The sequence below is a fragment of the Ammospiza caudacuta genome, chromosome 5 (assembly GCF_027887145.1).
Source record: "Ammospiza caudacuta isolate bAmmCau1 chromosome 5, bAmmCau1.pri, whole genome shotgun sequence".
Lineage (NCBI taxonomy): Eukaryota > Metazoa > Chordata > Aves > Passeriformes > Passerellidae > Ammospiza > Ammospiza caudacuta.
Window position 1 is genome coordinate 43,344,542 of NC_080597.1, and position 27,577 is coordinate 43,372,118.

Sequence of the window (27,577 nt, forward strand, 5' to 3'; positions counted from 1 at the left end):
CCTTAAAACAGAGGATCCACATAAACCAAAAAGACACAAGGCATAATCCTGCTCATACTGAATGAATGCCAGAGCATGCTGTTATAACATATGTAGTCAGCAGATACTCATCTGTACAGAAAAGAATCAATATTTTCAGCCCAGACTGGCTCTGACAGCAGTGCACAGTTACTAAAAGGGGAACCTGAAACTTTCTGTGTCAAGGAACTTAATTTCATGTCCTCTGAAGGCAGTGTTAGGATCTGAAGGTAGGGATGGCCCCTTTGAGCAGCTGACATTTTAATCCCTTAGGTGAGATGAGGCAAACCCCAAGCACTTCCTTCACACTGTATCATGAGTTTCCTGCACATGAATATCACATTCATATCCTTAAGCACAAGATTTTAGCTCCTGTCAAGGAAAATGCCACTTGTCATTTTATTGTATCTGAAGCCAAGCCTAAGAACTCTCTAGAGAGGGTAGTCAGAATGTCTATAAAAACCTAATGAAGATGTAAGAATAAACTGAAAATTATAGTGAATCACAGGTTTCCTGTTGTTCACAGGAACTAGACTCACAAGTGGTAATTTTCTATAATGATGAATTACAACTGAAACTTCCCTAAATTCCAGAAGCACAATTCAAAGCCTAAAAGTAGATCTTGAAAGTTATACAAGTAACCTTTTATTTTTTCATTTAAATATAGAACTTACAGTCATTTCCAAGATCAGGTCTTCCACGAGGTTTTTTGATGGAATCTCGTTTGGGTAACATGTCACTTTTGTTTTCTGTGAAAGGGTGAACATACAAATATCGCCAAAATCAGCCTTGCACAATTGTAACAGCAAAGTATATTCCAAAGTATACCATACATAACCAGAAGATAATTTTTGTTAATTATCTCTTGAATAGATATGCATAACCACGAGAGAGATCTTTAAAATACAAAGCACCTCCATTCAGAAGAAGATATACACAGTTAAAATAAGTTTGCAGATAACAAGAGACAAGTTTTTGAAATCTACAGAATATCAAAAACATTTCCAAACCATAGCCTAATAGAAAAGATTTCATCACACACAGAGAACATCACCAATTTCTATAACAGAGAGCCAAGCTGAAAGTCAATATGCAGCCAGGCACTTCAGCACAAATCTGAACGTAAAGCCACATCTTTCTTATTAGTGAGAAAATCGTGTTAGGAATTATAGGCATCTGGTATGCCTATAATTCCTAAATACAGGCTGTATTTAGGCATCTGGTATGCCTAAATACAGGCTGAGGGAACAACTTAGATTTTTGAATGTGTGTGGTAAAGATACTGAGGACTGAGCCAGTACTACAGAGAGAGGATGCACAACCAAACTTAAAAAGCTAATACATGTCTCTAACAGCATGATCACCATGTTCACTGATATCACCTCTGTAACTTCAAACATGGAACTAGGCTGTGTAATATAAGCTGATGACTTCTGTTTTTAATTGTTATTCTATTAATTTGCTCAACACTTGCCTAGGAAAGTGAATTTAAAAGATCTTTTGAATAACCATCATATAGTACAACCTGGGGAAGGCAAATGGCCCTTCAGGCCCTTGGGAAATGGTCTAATGCTATTCCTGTGCCTCTATACAGCTTGCCAGCTAAGAATCTGTTCAGACATGTTACCAGGAAACTGGCACTGGGAAATCCTGATATTGCCTAAATTAACATGCTCCATCGAATGTCATTTCTAGAATACCAAAATATTCCATTACTATGTTTTCCAAAGGAAATTTTCTGATTTCAGAATGACTGTTTCATGATAGGAAGCAGGGATCAAAATGCATTATTACTGAGATTGAAGCAAGACAGCTGGATTGACCTTTTTGTTTTCTTATTCACTCCAGATTTGGATTTCATTTCAGTACTGGGAAATAAGAAAATCCAGACTTTCCTCATGCTAGTAGGTTACCAAGAGCACGGAGCAACATTAAGAAATGGAATCCAAGGGCCCAGAAGCAATGTAATACAAAATCATCTTTGGGATTTTAATCTGTCTTGTGTTTTTTATAAAACCCTCATACTGCTGCCAGCTATTCCTTGAATTCATTTCCTATTTACTAACTCATCATACAGATCTACAGGTTCTGCCAGATGTGGTGGTAACTGCTGCATTTAGCAGTCATCTGCTGTCCCATTTCATTGTACAGTTCCACACACCTAGTAAAATGGCTACTGAACACATGCAATCACTTATACAGTACAGTCATCTTGGGGCAGATCTAATAAAAGCCTGTTCATTCTCTCATTCCTCCCTTTAATTCACAAACTAATAGTCACACATTCATTTTCTCCTGACTTCTCTTAATAGCCTAGTTATGCTAGCAATGCATTAAACACTGTAATTTTGTATTTGCATTAACAGAGAGCTACTCTGTAGAAAACCTATATCCCCTAGTAGAGGTAAAAGAATGCTCTATGTAGATAAAATAGTTCAGCCCATGCAAGTGTTGGTAGGAATATTTATTAAAACTTGGAATTAGTGAACACTTAAAATTCACAAAAGAATTGTGATTCTTTTGCAGGTGTTGGAAGAAGGCATTAAGCAGTATCAGAATTTTGTACAAAAACCAGGACAAAGACAGATTTACTTCACTAAGATTTTAGACCGAGTCGGTAACCAGCATAGAACTTTATTTTCACTTGGGTTTTTACTCATCATAGAATTACCATTTCATTGTTCTTTTAGCTATTGCAATCTAAATTTTGAATACAAGGTGCCAATTGAGAACACCAAGAACTACCACAAAGCACCACAGCAACCTTCAATAAATTGTAACTAAAATTCCACTCTTTCACATATATTAACACTGAGGGCTTTCTCAAAGGCCCATGTGGACTGTGAAGATCCAATTCAATAACAAATATAGAACTACAAGCATGGCAAGAATGTAATGAGGAAAACCATCATCTTCAGATAAGATTAAGAAAAACTCATCCAATAAATGCAGCATCTTTTTTTTTCCCCTCAAAAACGCTATGGTTTTAATTCAAGTGAGTGGTAATATTCCATTAGCAGCGTGGGAAAAATCTACTGATGGTTTGTCATGGTGGTGGTACTTTACTATGAATCTGTTAACTGCCCTCTGAAGGCAATAAATGGGAATGCCTGAGGCTGACCGAAGTCCAGCAGGAGCTCTCACCAACCTTTTATTGTGCAGGAAGGGACACCGGGGAGAAACAGCAAGTAAGGACAGCTCCTGGTTATTGGTGGCACTTAACGTTAAGGGGAGAGCAGTGAGCACTAATGGCATGGAAGCAGAGAGCAGAAAAGGCCCAAACACTGAAGGGTATTCACATTCCTCAATTCCACTGAAATCAATGGAAGTTCTGAAGCCTAAACCCTCCAGAGAAATCAGTTTAAAAAAAAAATATGAAGAAAAAAGGTCACATTAAGCTAGGTGACATAAAGATGTGCTGAGTTTTTGTTTAATAATTTTTGTCTTGCTTATGAATGCTTTTGCTTCTACTTGAGCTTTCCAAACAGCCTTTTCATCAACAGCTCTGGGATGCAAAGGATTAGGAGCTACAATGAATGCAGTAGTCTGCACCCACAGGATTCAAGTATTGCATGTGGAGCAGGAAAAGGTCTGTAGTAAAACCTAAATTAGTATTTAATTTAATTGCAATTTCAAACAGCTCTACCTTTCCATGAATCAGACTAATCAGCTGATTCTAAAGCATCCACTTTTTATCATGATTGTTCCCCATATTTAATGCTTAGCTTTTTTTCTGAAAACATTTTCCTTTTCATTTGTCTTGGCTACAGCTACATTAAACAGCTTGTTGGTTTTCCTTCTGTTTGGATTTCATATTGACATTGTTACCTTCCATCTGGGAATATATTCAGGTTCATTAAACTTGTGCAGAACTGAAATCTTTCAGTAGCATGTGTACTGTGCTGATTTTTCACTCTTGGATCCACTCTTAATGCTATTTGGAGCATAAAACCTTGAGAAGGTAATGCTTTGTGTTTATTCTTATCTTCTCTTTCCACCTAATATCAGAAGCAGCCAGCTGAGGACAGAAGGTTTTCATATTTCATTTTCATCCATCTACAATTCCCTCATTTATAAATGAGATAAATGTCTTCTTAATTAATCAATACTCTTTCAGGCTTCAGAGCAATACAAATCACTCAGGTATGACCTCTTGAAAGCTGTGCTGGGTTTTATCTGCCACAGGGCTTACTGCAGCACTGATCACAAGAATCACAAGGACCACTCAATACAGCTTGTCTGCAGAGTACAGAATGGCCAGTGGGTGAGACCCACTGAAACAGTTCATGCTCACAGTGTCACAGCAATTGGTAAAGCCTGCCCTGGCAGACATTTGTACTTCAGAGGCTGAACTGCATCCAGCCCCAGTTTCACTTCACTTTGTCAACTGTGCAAGAATTGCTCCCAAGGCCAAGATAGGAAGAGTGTGAATGCTGGTTTAGTAACATTAACACTTGCTTCCAGACACTGGATGTGTTAAGGACTGGGAGAGAGGAATATAGATTCTCACAAGTTATTAATACCTTTATGCATTAACCCTTTCTTATAAATATTGTAAAAGTTGTAAACAATGCATCTTCTCAGACACTATGCATACAACACCTGGCAGACAGTATCGGTAAAATAATTAATTCCAGTAAAAGTATTTTATTTTATAGAGCTCTGCCGTCAAATACTACTGTTCAAAATTCCTGTCTTAATAATCAGAGTTTTAACTGTAAGTTTTATGTTTCCAGGAAGTTGGCATTCTGTCTCTGCCCATGGAAAAGATGTAGTAGCACCACATTGTGACACAATTCTATTTTGGGGGGGTTTTTGCATCTGTCAATCAATTCTCTACTACCCCTAATCAACTCACATCCACCCATAGCCAAAGGTCAATTAAATGGATTAGTGATTTTCCAGTTCACATCAAATAATTTACCAAGAATGGCCAGGAAAAACAGTGACAGCAGACAAGACACCTTAGGGTCCCGAATTCTTAAGAGTAACCAGACTAGTTTTTTCAAAAACATATTGACTGCAGTGATGATTAGTTATATCAAGATTTTTTAAATCCTCTGGAATAAGCTCTTTTGTAGAAAGCTAACTACCTTTAAAGATTATTGTCCCTTTTCCCACACTTTCCATACAGTCTCTGCTCAAATTATATAGAATTATATTTTCAACTTACGTTTTTCCTTTGCATTATTCTTTTCATAGCTTAGAGATTTGACTTTTGGTTGGTGAATTGGACAACAATAGACCTTGTCACAAGGTAAAATGCCACAGAAATTGACTTCAGGGATCCTGCTGATGGGCTGTGTGGTCTGAGAAGCTGTGCTCTCACTCTGTAATGCTAAAAAAAAAGCAAACAACAACAAAAAAAACCCCAAAATATAATTCCCACAAAAGTTGCATACTGGCATTTTATAATAGCCACTTATGTGTATGCAGACCAGCAGAGAGACAGTACCTGCTGTGGTAGTTGAGGGAGAGACTGGAACAGGACTTGAGGTGCTGCTGAGGAAGAAAAACAATTCATTAAGAAATGGACATTAGAGCTGAGGACCAAAACAAATTGATCCACAGTCTATTACTGATTCTACTAATTTGAATTCACTAATGGTAATTTAACTACTTGCCTGTAAACTGGATGTTTTTCAAAACGTCTGTCATGAACGCTAAGTAAATATAGGCTCCATATTGTCAAAGCACTGTAGAAAGAGAATTGTTCTCTAGATTTACATTCATCTTTTATGCAACACAATAGGAATAACACCTTGACAGCATTGTGGGGAAATGCAGTCATGCAAGTATTAACTATCTGATCACTTTCCCTTCAGAGTGAAAAATTTCAGCTGAATTTAATGGGGTTTAGATCAGATACTTATATACAGTATTGTGTTCATTATACTTGTATTCAACACAAAATACAGCCACTTTCCAACCTAAATAGAATCACACCACCAGTTCAAAGTACTCAGGTCGCAAAGAGATTGATTGTAAGCCACAAGTTTTGGGACTGGAGACAGAAAATGGCAATCTCAGGAGTCCAGAGCATACTTTCCTTTCCACAAGTCCAATGTCACAAGTTGAACTTCCAGTCACATAACTGCCCACCACAGTGGGAACAGTTTCAACTTCATTTCACACAACAGAATCACTCTGTACATCAGAAATTGTACTTAGGCACAGAATGATTGGATAAAACATGCAGAGTCCAGTTTAGCACCTGTAGTACAAGCCACTGAGGTAGACTCAAGGTGCACCATACATTGTGACATGGAGAGAGATCAGTTGTGTGTCCATCCCATGAGTACCTTACTTTTATATGATGGTTTAAACTTTACAATACTACCAAGGATATTAATTGTTAATTTTAATACATTGTGTTCTTCAAGTAGGAAGGGAAAAGAAGATGAAAAAGTGCTATATTCTTTCAGATAGGTAGAAAGGGGAAAGGAGAAACAAGTCAAATTGTTGCTAATTAATTTTTACCATAGTGCCATAATAGCAATCAAAGCTATTATAGTCACCCGGAAAATCTTCACGGAGCAAGATTCTTTGGTCTTTGATAAACAAACCTATGGTAAAAAAAGAGTTTGGTTAATTCAAGTGGCACATATCTAAGCAACTACTTGTAGATTAAGAAATAGTACACTGGGTTGACTTTACATCATCCTTGTTTCTTTCATGATCACCCTTTTATAGGGGTCAATATCTACAGAGAGAAAATTAAAAGGTCGCTAAGACTGTTAGTCACTGTGGATTGTTGATAGTTTGGGGGCACAAACATAGAGGAAGAAAAGATAACTAAAAATAACAGTTCCTTGTCCTTTCTTCCTGCCATTTTTCATACTTTTGAAATATTTAAAAATCAAATAAAGAACTCAGTAAGTGTCCAGAATTAAAAGCTCAGCAGCTTTCAGTATGTGCTCAGACCACGTTAAAGCAGGACTGGTACAAATACAGAAGAAAGGCACTTTCCAAACAAGTAGGATAATCTTGGGTGATGGAGCATTTGACTGTCATTATGGTATAAAGCACATTTGACCTATTATTTTCTCTTGCTCTTTAGCACTGGCAAAAGATAAGTAGTCAAATGAGCATTGGTTCATATTAAAGGACAGGGCTTGGCACCCCAAGACGTCTGTCTTGAAAAAGGTCAATATATGTATTTCTTCACTCATATGATCCCTTTGAAAAGGGGGTATCCACTTCCCATACCACAATACAGGCAAGAGAAAGTGAAAGCAAATCACAGTGAATGACTCAGACAAGGATTTCATTTCACTCACCTTCCTGGATTTTAGTGGGACTGATTTTACTGATGGCAAGAGACTATTAGCTCGACTATACCTGCTATAAGAGACAAGATCTCTTTAACATTCAAATGCTTCAGCAAGTAATTAATGAAGAAAAGACATTTTTAACATGTTAATGTCACTTGCTTTTGCAATTTTAACATTTATAAAGGGAAAGGCAGAAGTGTCAGCAGATTCATTTTCAAGGATAAAGGTTCCAGTTAACTCATTCAGGTGAATGCTCTTAAATGCTACATTTGATTTGGGAAGAAAGAAAACTTGGGGAAATTGCTTAGAAACAGGAAAAACTCATCACTTCCACTGAAGCATCAGTGAAGATCCTTTCTTGCAGAAGAAGCTCTGCAGATTTGCTTTAGAAGCAATTTTCTAAGTCCCAGAGCTGTAACTGGACATAATCTACCATTTACTTTATGCAACAGAAGCTATTACAAAAATTACTGCAATTTAACAGACATTTCAAAGATTAATTACATCAGTGACTAAAAACAATTTGAGACATTTGGGGTCTTTTGCATGACTTAAATACTGGAAAATAGCTGAACCCTACTGTCAAGCAAAATTGGTTTTCACTTCTATCACTTTAGAGATCACTTTAACAACTTGTGTGACAACGATTAGAGAAATCCCAGGCAGAGGTACCTGACTTTGCTCTCTTCACTGACTGTTGACTTTAAACTGTTGATCCGTTTCTGCCTGGCCAGTTTCCTATTCCACTGTTCCAATTCTTCTATTCTGACTTCAAGATTGTTTGTTAGTTTACAAAGCTGCTTTACAGCACCAACATTCTCCATAAAGATCTGATCCTGATAAGGAAACAATGACAAAATTAGTAGATACATAGTATATTCATCAATCAGGTGTAACAAGCAGAAATTAGTGCAGAATTCACCTATATAAACACAAGTTATCTCACTGTAGATGGGATGCATGTATGACCAGAAAACCCTTTTGCTAGACATTTAATTTGCAGTAAATTGAAAATGAGGACTTGCAGAAAAATTTGAAGCTAAAGGGCTTTTTGTACCATGAATTTAAACTGTATTTTTACCTTCATACCATGTTGGAACCTTAACAGTGTGTTCCAACAGACATCTACTACTTGATTGTCAATGCTTTAGCTGAACATAGATTTTAGAATCCCTTAGTAAAATGTACATCCAACCATCTTCCTACAGGCATTAGGTAGGCTCAGACAAATCAGAGTTTCTATCCATGTTTTACACATAATATTAATCACACAGAGATAAGTGACACAGATTAAAAACCAAACCAGATGTCAAGCTGTGATTGTGTAAAATTTTGCTCTCCCCTTCAGCCTCTCCAGTCTCTTACAGGAATCTTGTAAGTTCTAATACCATGATCATCTCTGCAATTAATAGAGTTTAGACACCCTCCATTTACTCGTTCTGGATATTTTACCCAGGAAAAGCTTCTTATTCTCCTACCCCTTCTTATCATCTAGGTATCAATCTGCTGCTGGAAATGCCCTCAGTATAATCATCCAGATAGCATTTTATCCATTTCTGAGTCAAAAACGGTTCCACTGATCCACTGCAGGAGAATAGTAGAAAAGTACTTTGTTTGCTGTGTGTGAAAGAATGGCTTTCTCATTCTAAAGTTCAACCAGACTGGTGCCATTGGATGAAGCTATTTCTGCAGTTAATGTTGCTATGTTCCAGTCTAGTCAAGTTATGCAGAAGTAAGATAAAAGCAGTTTTGCCTTTCTCATTGTAAAAGCCATGCACACCTTTCTTTTAAAGGTGACTGCATCCCACAAAACCCAGACAGCATTTCAGGAAATCAGAATCAGAGCACACTATCAGTGCAAAGTCAAAAACTTCCTATTGCCACAAGAGCCCATCTAAATAAAAAGTGACTTCAAAATAATCTCTTGTACCTAGAACTGTGAAATCACTTATATGGACACTTGTATCAATGATACACAGCAGCTGCCCTTTCCATTGTCTTCAAATCAAGCATGAATTGCTTCAACTAGCTGAGAAAATTGCTCTTCTCACAAAATGAAGGAACACTATTTGAAGGAAAAAACCTGATCAGAGTTTTACTGCCCCTCTAGTGACAAAGTACTGAACACAGTGTGACTGAGAAGAAAAGGTTCTGTCTCACAAAAACAAATTGCATATAGTTGGGACATTTCTCTAGAAAGCAGCAGATCCTGGTTCAAATGTAATGTAATCAATTAGTTTTACAAAGATCAACAGCTCCAACCTGACAAAGAGACACAACACCAGCCAACACCCTACTTATCTGATATAAACTTGGAATATGAGATAACAAAGTTCAAGGTCTCATCACCTGCCAAACTGAAAAAAAAAAAGAAAATGAAGCACTGTCCATTTACTTTTCAAGCTGCTGAGCTATTCTGGAGCTGGGAGCTCCAGAAATTTAAATCAGATGTTCCACCTGAACAAGAAATGTTACAAATCCCTGCATTCAATATACATCTTAAACTGTTAGACAAAGATCTCTCCTGATCCTGTCACCCCAAAGGTCATGGAATTGACCTTCATAGGCTCTGCCACAACTGTTAGGAGCAAGAGGAGAAAGCACAGATTCACCTGACCATATTAAAACACCAAAGTGCCTCAGTAATCTCAGGCCCACATCTAGACAGGTAGTCAAGAAAATGTAAGTAGCAAGTAAGCTATTGCTGTAACAATCCACTCCTGCTTGGGCCACATACACAGCAGAATCACACCCTACAGGCATGAATAGAAAGTAGGCATTCTCCATTTGTAGATCACATTCCTGGAAGCACTGGCAAGCACCCTCCAGAGACCCAAGGTACAGAGAAGAAAGGGAACATGATGGGCCCAAATGGTAGTGCTGTGAGGCACCTCTCAAGTTGGTGTTTTGTGTGATATTTCAGCAAGGAAGAGATAGGAATCAAAAGCTCAATTCTCCAACCTAAACTTCTGCCAGGTGAAAAACCAGGCTACCCCAAAGAAATTTTGGAGGCATTCAAAAATGCAAATGATGCTACAGGTGTCATACCATATAATTGGAAGGCCTAAAGGGCAAAATTAACTTGGAGTCACCTACCATAACTGCTTTTCTACTAGCATAGAAATCAACTACAGGCTGGAACCCTGACCAAATAGAGCAAATTTTCTAAAAGTCGCTTTTTCCACAGTATTGGCAGAAGTGCTCTTTCCACAGCTTTATTCAAGGTATCTAGTTCATACTTCTTTTATATGGAATACAACCTAGAAGATTTAATTTAAATTATTTATAGCCTATCAAAAGATGACAAGTGACATGCAATATTTTTGTAGATATTTTCTCCAAGTTTGGTGGTGTAAACCTGTGTTTTCTATAGAAAAATGAAAGAATGCATTATGACAATGAATGCAGGATTGTGTTCATGGTATCATCCAGACAAGACAAGGTCACCTTTATCTAAAACCTCTCTCTTCTCACCATCAGCTGCAAGTGGGAAAAAGCTGGGAAATGGTCTTTGGCATGAACCAGCACTCAGCAGAGGGGCTGCCTTCAGACAAGTGCTGTCTGCAGCCTTGTGTGACTGGACTCTGTGACTGACAGTCCCTTGCAGTTGTATTTCCACAGGAAAAGGAGAAGAGAGCACAGGACAACAATACCTCAGCAGTGTTTCCAGCCTATGAGCATGGTAACTATTTTGTGTGCCATTTCATAGCATATGATTTTGAACCTATAAAAAACATTTCAGATTGCCAAAAAAACCACCCACACACATAGCTAGCACTTGGATTTGGTATGTGGAGGTTATACCAGGATTAGAGTCAGGAAGTTTTTATTTAACAAATTTAATGCTATCATTGCTCATTCACTTGTGGAACACTTAATTAACTGAAACACTTAAGCACAAAATAATGTTTTGGAGTACCACTTGTTGAACCAATGCTATGAAATCACTATCCACTTCTATTCAGAAAAGTTAGGGCTTTTACTTTTTAACTGTGTGTGTATACACTATTTTAATCAGTTTTTAATATAGATACTTCTTGTTATTAAAAGATTCAGCCCTTTACTAACAGCTGGTGGTTCAGTTTTTTTCAGTGATTCACTGAACACCATTTCTGTAACACATGTGGGGGGCTACAGCTTATTATGGGGCACAGCGTGTGTTCACAGCTCCCCACAGGAAAGAATAGTCTAAATACATATCCCCACTTTCTCCCTCAAGACCATACCTTGTCAACCATGAGGAAGTTTTCTATTTTTTCTCCATCATTACAAGCAACATCTCCAACTTCTCTAACAGCTTCAGGTAAAAGCCTCTTCACTTCCTGGGCTATTATTCCTGTTCAGGAGGTCAGAAAAACTAATGTCAGGAAACACACTGGTATACCTGCTGACCATTCTAAAAACAACAGGCAAAGCAAAAAAAAAACTATCTAGAATTTCACTGTGGTAAGAAAATCCAGGGTTTCTGGTTTTTTTCTCCATTCCACAAAAAAACCCCAGGAGCCTTTAAAATTCTCATCTTTCTGCAGAAAGAACAAAAGTTTGTAAGCATATACTTCGTTCTCATTAAACTTCTGGAAAATAAACTTCCCGTCTTTAAGAATTGAAACAGACGTTATAAAATTACAAGCAATACCTAATTTTGGCATTTTTATGCCACAAGAGATCCACAACTGTGTGAAATTGCAGTAAACTAAAAAATGAGGATGAAATAGCAGGATATTAAAAGACACTATGGCCCAATAAATATCAGTAGGTGTTAATGAAAAATGGGAAGAGAGCTGATTTTATACCTGTTTCATGGGTATCTTTTATTCCCATAACAGATGCAAATTCAGGCTTGTAGTCATATTCCACCAGCCTCATTTGTGTTATTCTTTTCAACTGCTCATTTGTGTCGACCTAGTTGGAAAAATACCAAGATTTGCGTGTTGAAACATTAAGCATGGCATCTAGGACACCACAGAGAGCAACTGGCCTGACACAGTCATTTGGCCAATCATCACACAGAAAAATACAGACAATCTTCCCATTCCCCTCTACCAGAGCGCTATTTGCATTTGTACTGCCCGTTACCCCTCTGTTTGACAACTCCCAGCTTCCAAAGTCTGTAGGTGATGGTTCTCAGAGCACAATGGCACATCTGCCCTCCTTAGGTCAGCATTTCAGCACAGCCAGGATACAAGAGCTGCTCTGCCAGGACCCAGGACATCCTTCTGGCTGTCCTGAGCAGCCAAGACTCCTGTCAGCCCAAAATGCCTGTGGTTTTGATTATGACCCGTGGAGCAAGTTACCAGCCTTAGATGAAGATCTGGAAGCCACTAAAAATTAAGTAGAATGATAGTGAATTTATCATAAGGTGAAAAAGTAGATTTTGGGGTTTTCTAGAATGGAGGTTCAGGGGGCAAGATGGAGGGATCTGGGTGTGTCCAGCCTTTCTCCTTCTTCTTGGCCTCCATCTTCTGCTGTGATGTTGGCATTTTTAGATTGGTTTAGAGTAGAGCTCACTGTCTAATATAGGTGATAGGTATTGGAAAGTAATTGTAAACATTGTATACATAGTATTTAGTATAAAAAATAACACCGCCCCAGGGGCGGGCAGAATGCCTCTGACTGTTGTGCTGAGTGGACCTTGGCAGGACAGGAGAAAGAATTTTATAGATAAGATACAATAAACAACCTTGAGGCCAAGAAATGAAGAGCCCTGACTCTTTTTCAAGCCCTGGGCTGGGAAAAGAGACTTTCCAACTTTTCTTGGGGTCACTCTGACCAGCGAGAGATCCCGACAGCTCTGCGTGTGGGAACAGGGATCCATCCCCAGTGCTGCAGAGCGCACAGAGGTGCCCTAAAGGCTGCCCTGCCTCACCTCGCGGATGTTCTGCTTGGCTCGGCTGTCAGAGGGGTGCATGACTCTGCCCATCACTTTGGCGTTCCCGCAGACCACCAGCGCTTCGTCCGGCGCGTCTGTGTTAATCCCCACGCGGCCGTGATACGCTATGGTCTCTGGAGCGGCTCCTCGCTGCCACTGCACATCGCTGTCGTGCTCAAACTGCCCTGGGTTGGATGCCTGCAAGGAAAAGTTTTAATTAAAGATACAGTATAGCATAGATGCACTGGTGTTTATTCTATTAGAAATACGGGGAAAATGAAAAGTCAGATCTTAAAAATTGAAATTGTATTCAAGAAGCTTTTAACACACTAACAGAAAAAAACAGAGTGGAGTTATTTCTAAGGGTTTCTGCTCACACTGCACCAGCTTCGTGCTTTTTTCCCTTGAATTCTACTTTATTAGCACCTTAAGCTAAATTGGCAATGTCCAAAGCTTTCCAAATTTTAATTTTAACATTGTACCACATAACCATTCTTTATCTACCACTAAATTTTAGCTGAGACTGGAAATCAGAAAAGAGAAAGCAAGGCAGAGATTAAACACATGTGATTCATAAAATCCTCTGTAATGTTTTAAATTATTGAAAATTTCATAGCATATTGAAAATTTCATGTCAAGGAAACTTTTAAAGAACATCAATAAAACAATAGAATGAATATAACAAGAAAAGGCATTTTATTCCAATAGTTCATTTTGGGTTGTTTGTTGTTCTAGGTTGTTTTTTTTTTTTTTAATTTGAATTCAGGCCAACAATCATGATAAAAAGAAGCCAGGCTTTCACAAGGCTTTGCCAGCTACAAGGCCTGGCACTGTGTACTCACCACTGTTTGTCACAATTAGAGCATGATCTGATAAGCCTGACAAGCACCACTCAGCTGGTAGCTTTGTTGTGCTGGAGTGTATGGCTTTGCCACTTTAAGGTAGCCAGTGGCTGATTTGCTCTACCCTGCCACTGAAGCCCTGTTAGACAGCTAGAAAATTTCTTTTTTTCCCTTCTATCTTTGCTGTTGATATTTTCATCACTTCAGACCCGTCCCTCTTGATCTTTCTGAGTTACTGCCTTCTTTTTTCTCTGTTTGAAATAGTGGCCAGGTTTGAAAAATTTCATTCCCTGAATTCCTGTTCAAAACATGTCTCACATGCATTGAAGGAGCCCTCTTCATTGAAATTTCAAAATAATCTAATATTAAAAGTTGTGGGAAAATGTAAATTTCTAAATCTTACATAAAAATATATATCTTGTAAAGTAACAAGAATGAGACCATTGTGAGAATTCAACAGTGTCCCCAAATTATTAATGATGTGATATCTGTAACACTGTCAGATCCAGAAAAAGAAAATCAGATGAAAACAGGATTGTGGAAATTAATGGACAAATAAAGGAAAATAACTATATATGCAGGAAAGATGCAAACACACTGCTTCAGCATCCAGCTGAAGCAAAAACACCACAGCAGCAGCCAGGATGATAAAACTTCTCAGCCATGCAGAAAACTGCTGAACTCCACACATTGTTTTCAAGGTCTCTTCACAGCTCCACCCAGAAAGGAGCTCCAGGCCGTAACTCCCCCAAAACCTCGCTATAACTACAGAAAGAGGGTTTATGGCACAAGAGGATGTTCAGATGAAGGAGCCAGGACTGAAACTATCTGAAAGCCCCCATCTTCCTTTGGAAATCCCTGAGCAACACCCCACATGCTGGAAATTTGCCCTTTTGCTCTCCCCAAAGCCAAATGCTAAACCAGACCATAGTCGTAAGCCTAGGCAGATGATGGGCTGCCAAAAAGGATGCAAGCAAGGCCTGCACAAAACAATGCCAGGACCAAGAGCTCTTGATAGCTCTCAAATTTCTTTAGAAGCATCTTCCCAGCTCCACTTAATACACCAGAACTTTGCTTGACTCCAAGCCAAAATGCTAAGCCTGCTCCTCTCCATAAGCCAAGGGCTAGAAAGAGTCCATGCAAATAAGAAGCAGCTCTTAAACAGACCCACATGAAAAAGTTCAGTGGACTGCAATCTTCCAGAGGCCCTCTCCATCTTCTGCAGCCCCACCACATGGCATCTTACATATTTCCCATCTTTCTAAGTTGTAAACTTAATACTCACTCTAGAAATAACTATAACTCCAGACTATGCCCAGTTCAAACATTAGCCACCACCTACTGATGACAAGAAAAAGCGGCCAGGACTGAAAGCTTTCAGCAGCCCCCACCTTCTCTTGGCAGTCACCTTGCAATCCCACTCATTTTGGGAGTCTGTGTTTTCTCTCCTAACTCCAATTCTCCATAGCTCTTGTTACACTACAGATCTGGGGTTTTTCTCTTTTCTGAGTCTAACTGTAGGCTAAAGCTGAGCACTAAAAGAAAAAATTTCTGTGAACAAGGCAAATGAAAAATAACAGTTAAGAGGAAAAGAGATTATTCTTCCTTTTTTGCTAATTTGAATCCTATATTACTACCATCAAATTGAGAGGTGGGACACTGTGGAAACACACTGGAAAAGTGAAGCTATGCGTCTTAAACTTCTTAGACCTGCTTGACCTTCTTTCCTTCATTTCTTTTTCCTTCTCATCCTCCTTGGAAACTGAAGACTCTAGCTAATGAAAGCTTTTACAAAATTCCTGGGAAGTGAAGTAAATTGTTTCACTGCAAATAAAAAAAATCTGGAAAAATCAAGATATTTTGTATTGGAACTCATAACAAACTTTATTTTAAAATCCTTCTATAGCACTACATATAACATGTTTAATTTCTGATAATTAAAAGATAACATACTCATACAATATGCAACTGTAGATTTTTTCCTCAGTCTTTTTTACTCAGTGGTAACTTTTATCCCCAAGTATCATGACCCCTCAATCTCCTGTGAATATCAAAACAGTACATACTTTTACATGAAAGCAATACAAATTTATACCTACCCTCACAATGATCTTTTCAGAGACATTTGCAGATAGTAAGTAGAACTGGTCCTGAGATACAGCATACAGTCCAACCACCAGCATGAAGTATCTAATTTAAAATTGATTTAATCAAGACAATAATTGAAGTAATTCTTTCTCACAGAAAAAAATGTTTTAAATACAGCTGTTATTATTGATACAGAAAAAAGACAGTGTTTTTTAAATGTGTTCTTAAAATATAAAATAATAAGTATTTCCTTCACTTTTAAGAAATATGTTCTTACAAACCCCACAATCACTACAAATTAGCAAAGAATACAATAATTTAAATTAACAAATTAAGGTAATGAAGCTTCAAAGATGAAAGCCTTTCCTGCCTCAGAAGAAAATGGTCATTATTTGGAAATTTTTGCTTCCTGATTTTGTCAGCCATTATTCTAGCTATGATTTCCTGAAACTATCTCTAACCATGAGAATAAAATTAGGGGTATTTTATTAGCATATCATTCTGTGACTGCAGAGAAAGAGGCTTTTAAGAACATACCAAGTGTTACAAAAGTATTACAGAATTGGAAAAAAACCACAGATCTGATAGCAGAGATTTTTCACAAACATTGGCTCCTTTCTGAAGCAGACCTTCTCTTTTCTACTTCTAACACACAGCTAGCTATAGCAATACCTCTGATCAGGATTAGGTTTCCCCTTTTTTCTCATATTATTTGCTGTTGTTTCACTGAAATGCAGCCGTCCCAGTGTTACTTTAGTTATCTGGTCCCCTGGCAGATCAACTCTAAAACAGAAAAGAAAACAAGATCAGGGAAGTTAATATTTGGAGACCAGAAGAACAAACATTGATTCTGCCAGTGAGTTAATAGCTCAAGAATGGCAGAGAGATGCTGCATGAGTGTTTCTGAGAGGCACTCCCCCTTAAAAAGCACTGTAAATGTATCTCATGCTCATATAGGGCAGGAACATTCTGCCATTTTTTTAAGACTGAAAATACATCTGTCATACAGCTCTAAGCAGCATAAAAGAGTGTTTCTAGATGATTATAAATATTTCGGATAGCCATACTTAACACACCTGTAAAGCTATTGAAAATTTCTCTTAACGAATTGTGACCAGGTATATATTACTACTGTGATTTTATGTGTGCAGCCACAATGAAATCTGGATAAAAATCAGAAAACTGGCTTAGAGCGACTGTAAGATTTCAAGAAACAACTACTTCATATTTCAAACCAATCATACACATTGAAAGAAAATGGAATCATTTTCTCAAAAATCTTACTTTACAGGAGGAAAAGTTTTTTTGCTTCGATCTGATTGAGACTGTTCAATAGCAATTGTTTCATTTGGAGCTTCCACCTATAAAACAAACATAATTTTCAAAAATGACAAGAATATAAAATTTTTCAACACATAAAAATTGAAATAGACATTAATAGGCAAATTGTGCCTAAAACAGTGAAAATGCATTCATTTCTAATGGAATGACATAGAAATCAATAGAGGAACTGACTGCTGATCAATTGATAATCTGAAGGCCCAAGTCTTTCTGCAGATGTAATTTGAAAGAGAAAAAAAAATGAAAGTGCATTAAGTTACAAAAGAAAAAATGCTTTCTGAATCCAGACCGTTATTAGCTCATTCCATGCTCAAGCATAAGTGCAGATATTCTATGTGAGAATAGAACCTACATAAAGTTGTTAGATGTTCTTGGTCAAAAAATTACCAAGAAAAGAGTTCACTTCAATTATTTACCTCATTACATGGATAATTAAAAGTAATAATCTCAAAGAGAAGACACACTTGCCTTAATTCCATAAGCTTTCAAGTAATACTTTTCTATTGGTTTCCTCCCCTGCTGAGTTTTGACATATTTTGGATGTCCAGTGATTCTAATATGAACTGTGATTTGGAAATGATTTTTCTTTTGGCACACAAAGGCATCATCTGTTGTTGAAAAATTAAATCCTTTATCTGTGACAATGTGATATCCTACAGCAGGTCTACAAAAACAAGGAGAAGAATGGCAACTTTAAGTACTGACATACTTAAGTGATATCTTGAGCTCCTTTCCATCTGATTTTTAGTGACAAACCTGGACTAAAAATACAATGTTACAATCACCAGTTCTACAGTATTTTCTTCTTAGACTGTCAAAGGTACGAAATGTCTCCTAATTCTAGTCTGAAATCCAAATGTTTGGAAACTAGAGGTTGAGAGGCTTGCATAATCCTCAATTACAAACCTGCTATAAAGGAACTCTGTGCAGCTAAGAGCACAAACCAACCTTTAGTGTATTCAATCATTCATTACAACAGTGCTACAAACCATAGTCTGCAGCTAGTGCTCCAGACAGCAATGAGCTAATGAGCCAACAAGACTCCCCACTTTTTGTTTGGGGAGTGGGAATTTTTGCTGTGGGAATTTGCTGTTCACAAATTCCCACAGCAAGTGCTTCTGTAGAAGCTTCTGGGATTCCAATGAGGCTTTACTTAAGCTAAAAGAAAAGCCATCAGTACCAACCCTACAGTCTGACTTCAAGTTGTCCATCCTACTCTGGCTAAAGCAACTCTATTTTATTTCTTCAAAGGGCAATTTTTCACCCAAAGAGAAAGAGAATTGTGTGTCTGTGATTCACAGTAAAGGTATCAAAAGGTCTTTCTATTAGAGACAGCGAACTCACCATCCCAACAATGCTTCTAGTCCTCTGACTTAAGTGATGGATAATTCTGAAATAACTACATGGCAAGGTTATCTTATATAGACATTGGCTTTTTTTGTTAATGAAAGTTTGATTATGATAATCTTGTATGATGCTACTGAACCTCTCATTAACACAACTACTGAAGATGGATTTTCATTACTCTTCCATTATTATAATCAAAATGTACAGACTTCATAGGATATATACAGACCTTATTATTGTTTTATAAATTATGAACAGAAGTCCCCTTTCAAACAACTATTGATTACCTGGGACAGGGAATAAAGAGAAGACTACTTTGGAATTACCTTGCAACTACCTCAAAACTACTTAGTTATGTGTTACTTCATATTTAAAATTATAATGAAGATTCCTACCATCTCCTCAAATCATCGCTATTAAAGAAGTAAAACTTACTGAGTTTTTCCTACAATGGGTATTTTTAAATTTATTTATATAGGAAATAGTAGGGAAAGGAGTAGTTTTTCATATTTAGGTGTCAGCAAGGTCATTAGCTGATATTCTTTATGCAATTTCAGACTATTTCCCTACACACAGGAAACAAACAGCTTGAGAAGCAAAATTACAAACGCCCACATCTCCACAAGTTGCAGTGTTTGGACCAATGGCTCCCAAAGAGCAATTTCATATTATAACTTTCTGAGTGTGTCATTTATAATAAATAAGAACAAACATATATTTTATTCCTAGTCCACAAAGAATGATGAGTCAGACCAAGCAGTACATCGAAATTTGGAATAATTTTCATGTTGTAATAGATATTCCTGTCACACAAGCATCCCTACTAGAAATATGCTTCAAATTCCTCTTTCTATTCAGAATTTTAGTCTTCAGACACCTTTGGGACAGAGCACTACCAATATCAGGGGCCAAGAATGTGCCAAACAGACAAAATGAATGGCAGAATTAATGGTAGAGTAACCTTTCCTAATTAATCCACCTCAGCTAAAAGCATTTTTGTTGTGAAAATGAAATAACTAAAATGTTCAAGTACTGCATTAATAAAATGGAAAATAAGAATTAACATGAGAAATACCCTTCAAATGGGTACAGCAATTTGAAGGCATGGGATCAATTCATCTACACTAAGGAATGAGAAGCATGTGAGTGTTTTGAGGCCAACAGAATACAGGATCCCTACTCAGAAAATCTGTGCAATGTGCTGTATTTACAGTGCATCTTGGAACAACAGCATTGCCATTGACCTCACTTAGAAGAAATACTGACTTCCTCTGCAAATAACACCTCAGTCCCCTCTCACAATAATGGCAACAGAGTGTGTATTGGGATATTCTATTGCTAAGCATCACAAAATCTTTGTTCACAAAGAAATGTGTCTGGAACCTTAATTTTAGGTGTATGGGAAGCAACAAGTAACTGGGTAGTGGCAGAACAGCAATCTCCCACCATCAGCACACAGCCCTCATGCAGTCATTGACTGAAAGTGCAACCAGGAGTTGGAAGCCTTCATTTAGAGTGAATGCTCATATCACAAATTCTGCTGGAGGTTTCTGGGTCCATCCAGCTCCCAAGGAGTGTAAAGGTCTGCTCTCCTGCCGTGTCAATCACAACCTGAGGAGAAGAGTTGTATGGGGCATAGTAAGATGTGCAATGCCCCTATGCCCCTGTGCAAACAGGGAACATCAGTGTCCAGCAATGACACTGATACACACCCAGATCCCATGAGACATTTTGGCAGGTTAGGCGAGAGGAGCATTAAAATATACTGTGCTATGTAAGTCCTATGTAGACAGTGACAAATATTTTGCACCAATCCTGAAGAACTAACCAGATGCTGTAGAAGAGAGTTAATTTGTTAAAAGGGTTCATATGCTAAGTATTAGAATGGAAAAAATCAGGGATGTAAAGTGAATTTGGAATTACTTTTTCCAGATCATGTGCCAAGAAAAAAATTATTTACACTTTGATTAACACAGCAAAAATCTAAATCTTTGACTGAACAGCTGCACGTCACCCACACATCTATAGTTATTAAGACTTAAGTTGTATGAGCCCAGAAGTAGTACTGATAACTTCTAATGTTTTCCTTTAATATTTTAGACCACTAGAGGGAAAAGTGCCATACGCTTTGTAATTACTTTCCCCAATGCATTTGACAAAATAAACAAAAGTTACCAGGCATCTTAACTCACTTTTAATTTGCCTCTAAATCCTGAAGGGAAATCAGAAAAACTGGCATTAATTTCAACAGTGTTTCAAGTTCAATTTATCTGATATAACTGCAAGTTCATATTTTATCATACCTGTTATACTTCCTTCTCTGTTCTTATTTCCAATAAGAACAAGAGATGCCAAATGTATCATTTATTCCTACAAAACTACAACAGATAAAAAAGAGAGGGAAAAGGCAGAAGAAACTAAATTTTTTTCAAGTGCAAACATCAGTGCTTACAGTTTTTCATAATTAGAGTCAAATAAGCTGTTCCACTGAGAAGTTTGATATGGTTGCCATGTAAGAGCTTGACAGCATTTTTCCAAAGCTGCATTCTGTCCATCACTGTCATATTCTTGCACTTCAGCAGCATAGTCCTTTACAGTTGCTGTAGAAAGTGATAATTCAGTTATTTCTTTTGGGACTAGCAAAAAATCCTGCACAGACATTTTTACAAATATATTTACATAAATGCACATATATATAAATCACAAATGCATTGCATGTATATTTAAATGTGATTAACCTTTGCAGTTATTCCACAAAATTGTGTTATATTCTCTTGCTTTAGGAAATAAATTTTTCAGCCTTCCTGATTTGCAAAACAAATGTTTGATTGACATGACAAGTAGTACTTTCTATTTTTTATTCTCTCCAAAAGGATGAACAGTTTCCTTCAGGGGAGGGGGAGAGCAGGAAGAGAACGAAAGCTTAGAATTCTACTGTACATCTGCAGCACTGCAAGAAGCAATTAAGCAAAATAATTGCATTTGTTTCCCATTCCCTCTACCACAAGTTTGAATTGAAGAATATACTACAGGAGGAACAGTTTCCAATAGCAAGCACATTCACCACTACGTCTGGTCAATCTCCTGACTGCTTTTTGCCTATACATCAGAGAATTCTTTGATAGACAGGGTCAACCCCAATTCTCTGAGATATTATACATTTTATGAAGACAGAGGAGAATGTGATAAGAGAGACAGATAAATAGAGTGCAGTAAGGATAGAAGGAAATCTGTCATTGAGCATATAACTAAGATCCATCCACAGCCAGCAACAGCACAGTAAAGCAGTCTTCAGAATCACTTCAGGCCCAAGCTTCATTTGCAAGTCCCTGCTTCTGACATACAGCAAAGAGAGAGAGATAGACAGACAGATAGATAGAAAAACACCACAGTAAAGAAATTCTCACCTCACTTCTAAATTATCCCCATGCCATTTTCACCCATATCTCTGTTCTTTTTCCAATGCATGTGTCAGTGAGATTTCATTAAGAACGACACCCAAAGAAAGCTTGTTTCAAAGCTATATATTTCAGTATTAAAAACAGCAAGAGCAATTTCAGATATAGAAGTGTCTGCTTGTCTTCTATTTTCAGCAGTTTACTTAGAGGACTAGTCACAATCAAGAAACATTGATTAAACAAAATCAAAAATCTTTAAACAAAAATATCAAAGAAAAAGCAACTTACTAAATCCAGTTGATACTTATTAAACGTGTTCCAAAAGATTGATTTAATCCTGACAAATAACTTACTCTGAAGAAATAACAAGCCACTCAGATTTTTCACTAACAGATATGGCTAAAATTCCTCAGGTAAATTGGTCATTACAAACTAACCATTCAGAGAGAGCCTCACACTTCACAGAAGCTCATTCCTTTCTGTACATACCTAATAAGGTTTTTTGTATCAATCAGTATGAGCTTATTTTTTTATCTTGATAAAACAATGAACGAAAGCAATATGGGCAAGGTGGGAAAGAGCATGCTGCTTTTACCAAGCTTGCTTATGCACACACTTTGTAGAAAACAAAACATGGAGTGAAGGAGATAATGGGAAATGGCAATTTCTTTGCTCATCCACCCCACTAATTCCCTGTTCAGCTGACCCAAAATTGTTTATTTGCCCAGTCAACTTAGTGCCAAGCAAAGTAAGCCAAATATATTACCATCTCTGTAGTGGAGGTTCGCATATGGAAACAGGCAGAATGTTCTATCAAGAAAAGCCTCAGGAAACATGAGCCTCTAATGCTCTTTTCTCTTGGCCAAATAGAAATAAATCCTGGTTCTCCAAAAAGGTAAATTCCTCCAAACTGGGTAGTGGAGTACAGACCAATAATACCATTACATTTTCTGAGCCAGCAGGAGCTGGGCTCCTCAAGTATTCACTCGTCTATGGCATAAAACACTAAATTTCCTCTTCACACTTGCTCACCTTGTCTGGAATCCTGAGACTGCACTGGAGAATCAATCCCATCTCCTAGTAATTGGGAAAGCTTCCTTTTTTTGCTTGATGCTGCAGAAATACTTTTGTGAAAACACATGTTGCATTACTCCTTTATAAGTTTAAACATACATATTACAGAATCGTAACAAAAGAACACCCAGGTACCTCTTATCTCATTATAACTGCACTGTCATGCAAATTCTGATTTGCAGAGGGAGGAGACTGTTGGTGGGTTTTTAAAACACAATTATCCAGTTTTTTCCTTCCAAAATATCTTCTTTTTTTTTATTTCACATGAATAAAGAAGTTGATTCAATTTTAAAATTTATACAGTGCATCGGTGGCAGGGTTTTATTTTCATGACATTTGCATTAAAATTACAGATTTTATCTTGAATAATTTTCCTTTTTTCTAGTTAATGTTAAAATACCACAACATTTAAAATAATTGAGCATGCAGAACACATTTGTGGGTTAATATGGCACATAGTATACGATTGCTGCTTCACTTGCTTACATGGATATGAAAATTCCTTTCTCTTATGCTATTTCCTAGAACACTTACAAGATCCTCATGCACAAATCTCTACAACAGGTATTAAAAAGCACCTCAATATTTTTATAATCTAGTTATGAAAAACCCATTGATTTCTCATTAGCCTTCTATTGTTTTAAAAATTGAAATGCACTACTACTTACAATCTAAACCTCAATCAAGGTATTTTAAAGAACCCTCAACCACAAGTGTCTCAAAAATGTCTAAACACTGCCATCCTGTGGAAAATCCTACAACCACAGGGACTTAAAACCAGTCTTAAACCAGTTATACTGGTTTTTGCATGTCTCACCCCTTGCATAAAAGCTCTATCATTTACCCAGAAATCTGAGATGCATTAGGCTGGAAGTATGAATAATTAAAACCCGAACAGCTGGAGGATGTGGAATGATTCCATGGAGGCACAGCATTTTCTGTATTCAGGCCTTGGGAGATGGTGCAAGGATACCCCGTGGCACTGGGGTCAGGGTAGGTCTCCATGAACCTGCAGGGAAGCTTGCTGGGTGCCCTGACAGATGGGCATGGGAGAGGAGGCTGCAGCCCACTGGGCCACACAGCATCACACCATGGGGCTGAGAGAAATAAACAGACAACATAAGAACAAGGAAGAGGAGCTGGAGATCTTCCTACAGGCTTGGCAGAGGCCAAATTCATTCACCTACTTTGTAGCTGTGGTGGGGAACACGGTTCTGAGCCAGAGTCCGGTGGGGAGTCGGGCAACTGGCTTTGCCTGGGGATGAAAAAGAAATTTTAATTTCTTCTGGAACAAGACACAGAAGACAACAACAACAAATGCTGAAAGCAAGTGGAGGGGGACCACCAGGCTACTAACAAGGGTCATCAGGAAGCATTGCTCACCATGTTTGCTGGCCCTTCTTACAGGAGAAATGTCACCTACACTTCATCAGACCATTTCCTGTGGCTCTCTGCCGTGAAGGAAGACCCAATCCCCATCCCTTCTCACCCAAATCCCCCCTTCACAACCTGCTCATTTCAATCCTCCTTCCCATAAGTGGTTCTTCAGTTACCTCCAGGCATGTCAGTGACTCTCAACATATGGCCCTCACAAGGGATTTAAGCCCCATTCTCTCTAAACTAATGGTTAAAAATCTGGCATCTTCATCCCTCTTAAGGAAGAGAAAATCCTATGCCATCTTGCTGCCATTCAGAGGAGCTACAGAGGCTTCCTCTGTTACAATTAGGAGTAGATGGAGGTTCAAGAAATGGATTCTCAATTCTTTCCTATGAATTGTCATCTCAAACACTGCTCTGAAGCCTGATCTGAAACACAAGTCTTAAGGTGCTTGTTAGGCTAAAAATGCAGCAGCAGAGGAAGGATAACAGAAATTTAATGAGAAGCAGCTCCTGTACTAAAGCTGAGTGTTCTCTCAGAAGCTGAATAAAATAAAATTCCTTGAAGAGACACCCTCATATGTATAAAAGGCATGATCACACACACAGAGAAAATATTTTCAAGCATCAATGGAAAATTTTCACTCTATTGTTTCTACTGCAGGTTTTATATTTCTCAGTTCGGACAGAATTAAAGAGAGCAGTTTCATTTTTGGCTACTGCCTATTACTTTTGACATCTGCTTGAGTATTTCTTAATGGTATTGCTACTGGTCTTCTAACATGTTATGTCCACAACCCTGCATTTTGGGTTAGCTTCAACCACATGGCTCCTCTTTAAAAATCAATTTTAAAATTCCACATTAGAATATTCTTTAAATTCCTTCAAAATAGATTCTCTGATGCTTTTAAATATCATGACTACAACACTCTAAACCTTGTTTTCAACTTTGAATAGTTAGTAAATATTTCTTTTTTCTTTTCCCTGTGGGATATTAGATCCATATATACTGAATTCCAATTTGCTTTGTAAAATTTTAAAAGATACATACATAAAAGTCTAAAACTTTCCTTCTGCACATTCAGTTCATATTCTGGCTTCAAATGTTGCCTTGGTACTTGATTTCTGCTTTAAGGTACATTATTTCAGTAAAATAGAGAGAGATACTTCTAGGAGAAAGTATTTATGAAGTAAAGAGGTAGTAGGGATATATCTCCAAGTTAGAATTTTACTGAAACTGATACTGTGCTTTTTGAAGGAAAAGAAAATAATCTGTAGTTTATATGATTCTACATTACAAACATAGTATATCAATGAAATGCCCACTCAGCAAAGGACATGGCAACCCTTTTTCTCCTTTCACTGATAATGTAGAAGGTATTACTGTGGCAAAAGATGAGGAAATCACATGGTGCTTCACATGTAATGTAAGAGAAGAATAAATGTAATGCTGATGCCCTTTCTGATGCAAGATGATCTTTAATGGAAATTTCAAGGTACATCCAAGACCTTGGTGGTAACAGCACCCTTTTCATTGCACATGGCATTATGCAGTTTTGCATTTTGTATGTATATATGGAGGCTTTTAATATTTTTCTCCTTTGAAGTATTTTGACATGTCCCTTTATGATATTCTATTCTGTTTATGCACAAATTTTCTGCACTACAGACAAATGCTTAATAATTTGACCTGTACAGATCTAATGATTCAGTAAATGTTCTTAATCCCATAAGTAACAAAATAGAACTCTAGTGTAAGTGTAAAACCTTGTTCAGCCTTGAAAACATAATAGTTTTACAGATGGTTTTCTTGTATGTAAGTACTTTGTAGCACTGTAACTATAATATCTAACTTACTTATCTACATAATAGCATATATATATACACATTTACATTTTGGATATACTTTATGCATAAAAAAAATAATAGCATTTTTAATTTGTCATACAGGAGTTCAATAATCTTGTTAACTCAAAACACATTTAGTCACTCTAAAAATAAAAGTTATTGATATTTACATACAATCTTCTCTTCATTCTTCTTCAATACTGTGGGCAAAGAGAATCAATTCATTATTCATTATTTAGAGCAGGTAGGAGCCTATTTGGCTCACTTTAAGTAAACGTGCTGCTGAATCTGTCTAGAATGAAAACTTCAATTTTTAAAACATCCCTTCTTGCTCTGCTTCTTGGCAAGTGCGAGTGTCACCCTATTAATAGTATTTTGCCTTGAACAACAATGATCTGACAGTTGTCTAGATGAAAGATTTGGTGTTTAAGTCTTTGATAGATGTATACTACATAATTTTCCATCCCTGACCATAAGCCTTCACACTATGTATCCTTTGATAGTTTTAGTCTCAAAAGTGACTGATGGACAGTTTCTGTTCTAACTAAGAATTAGGGTGAAAACAGTAGCTCTGCTTCCTTCAAACTGGGGGACTTCTGTTATTCTCTCAATTTACTATACAGTAGTCTCACTTTTATCACTTATTCTGTACATAAACAGTAAATTAGCACTTACAGGAACGTTAAAGTAACAGCTCTGCATTTAATGTCACAATTAGCTCAACAGTTGTGAATCAACTCAGACTTTATTATCACTCATTCCACTGAACAAGAAGACTACCATATTTCCATTACTGGCTGTAGTTCATTTTTTCTAAGTCCTCCTATGCAGCTTCAAGAACCTATGCCAAGATAGGCACAATCCTCTTGAAACTCAGATTGCATCATGGCATAGATAAATTGTTTTTATCTACTAATAAAACAATTCAAGAGCTGCAGCTAAGGAGAGGAAGTACATTTTGCTATAATACTTACAAAGTTCCAAACTCTACGTCACTACTAATGAATTCTTCCAACAGGCTTGTATCTACCATGGGATTTTCCAAGGCTCCATGGACATCTTGCCCTAAGGTTAAAAGTAAAAAAGGCAGAAATTCAGAGG

General features: G+C 37.4%; 1 protein-coding gene across 1 annotated transcript in view; it reads right to left on the reverse strand.

Annotated features, from left to right (window-relative positions):
- Positions 1-27,577, reverse strand: part of MYRFL (myelin regulatory factor like) — a 38,772-nt gene that overhangs the window by 4,630 nt on the left and 6,565 nt on the right. The window contains exons 2-20 of the mRNA XM_058805808.1: positions 27,451-27,541; positions 24,439-24,506; positions 24,096-24,348; positions 23,210-23,301; positions 21,232-21,379; positions 17,901-18,096; positions 17,376-17,452; positions 16,764-16,874; positions 16,103-16,193; positions 13,159-13,359; positions 12,086-12,194; positions 11,519-11,628; positions 7,965-8,128; positions 7,299-7,362; positions 6,499-6,584; positions 5,643-5,714; positions 5,474-5,520; positions 5,192-5,356; positions 693-767 (exon numbers count right to left, since the gene is read on the reverse strand). Coding sequence (XP_058661791.1) covers positions 693-767; positions 5,192-5,356; positions 5,474-5,520; positions 5,643-5,714; positions 6,499-6,584; positions 7,299-7,362; positions 7,965-8,128; positions 11,519-11,628; positions 12,086-12,194; positions 13,159-13,359; positions 16,103-16,193; positions 16,764-16,874; positions 17,376-17,452; positions 17,901-18,096; positions 21,232-21,379; positions 23,210-23,301; positions 24,096-24,348; positions 24,439-24,506; positions 27,451-27,541 — 2,220 coding nt within the window. The remainder of the gene's footprint in view (positions 1-692; positions 768-5,191; positions 5,357-5,473; positions 5,521-5,642; positions 5,715-6,498; positions 6,585-7,298; positions 7,363-7,964; positions 8,129-11,518; positions 11,629-12,085; positions 12,195-13,158; positions 13,360-16,102; positions 16,194-16,763; positions 16,875-17,375; positions 17,453-17,900; positions 18,097-21,231; positions 21,380-23,209; positions 23,302-24,095; positions 24,349-24,438; positions 24,507-27,450; positions 27,542-27,577) is intronic.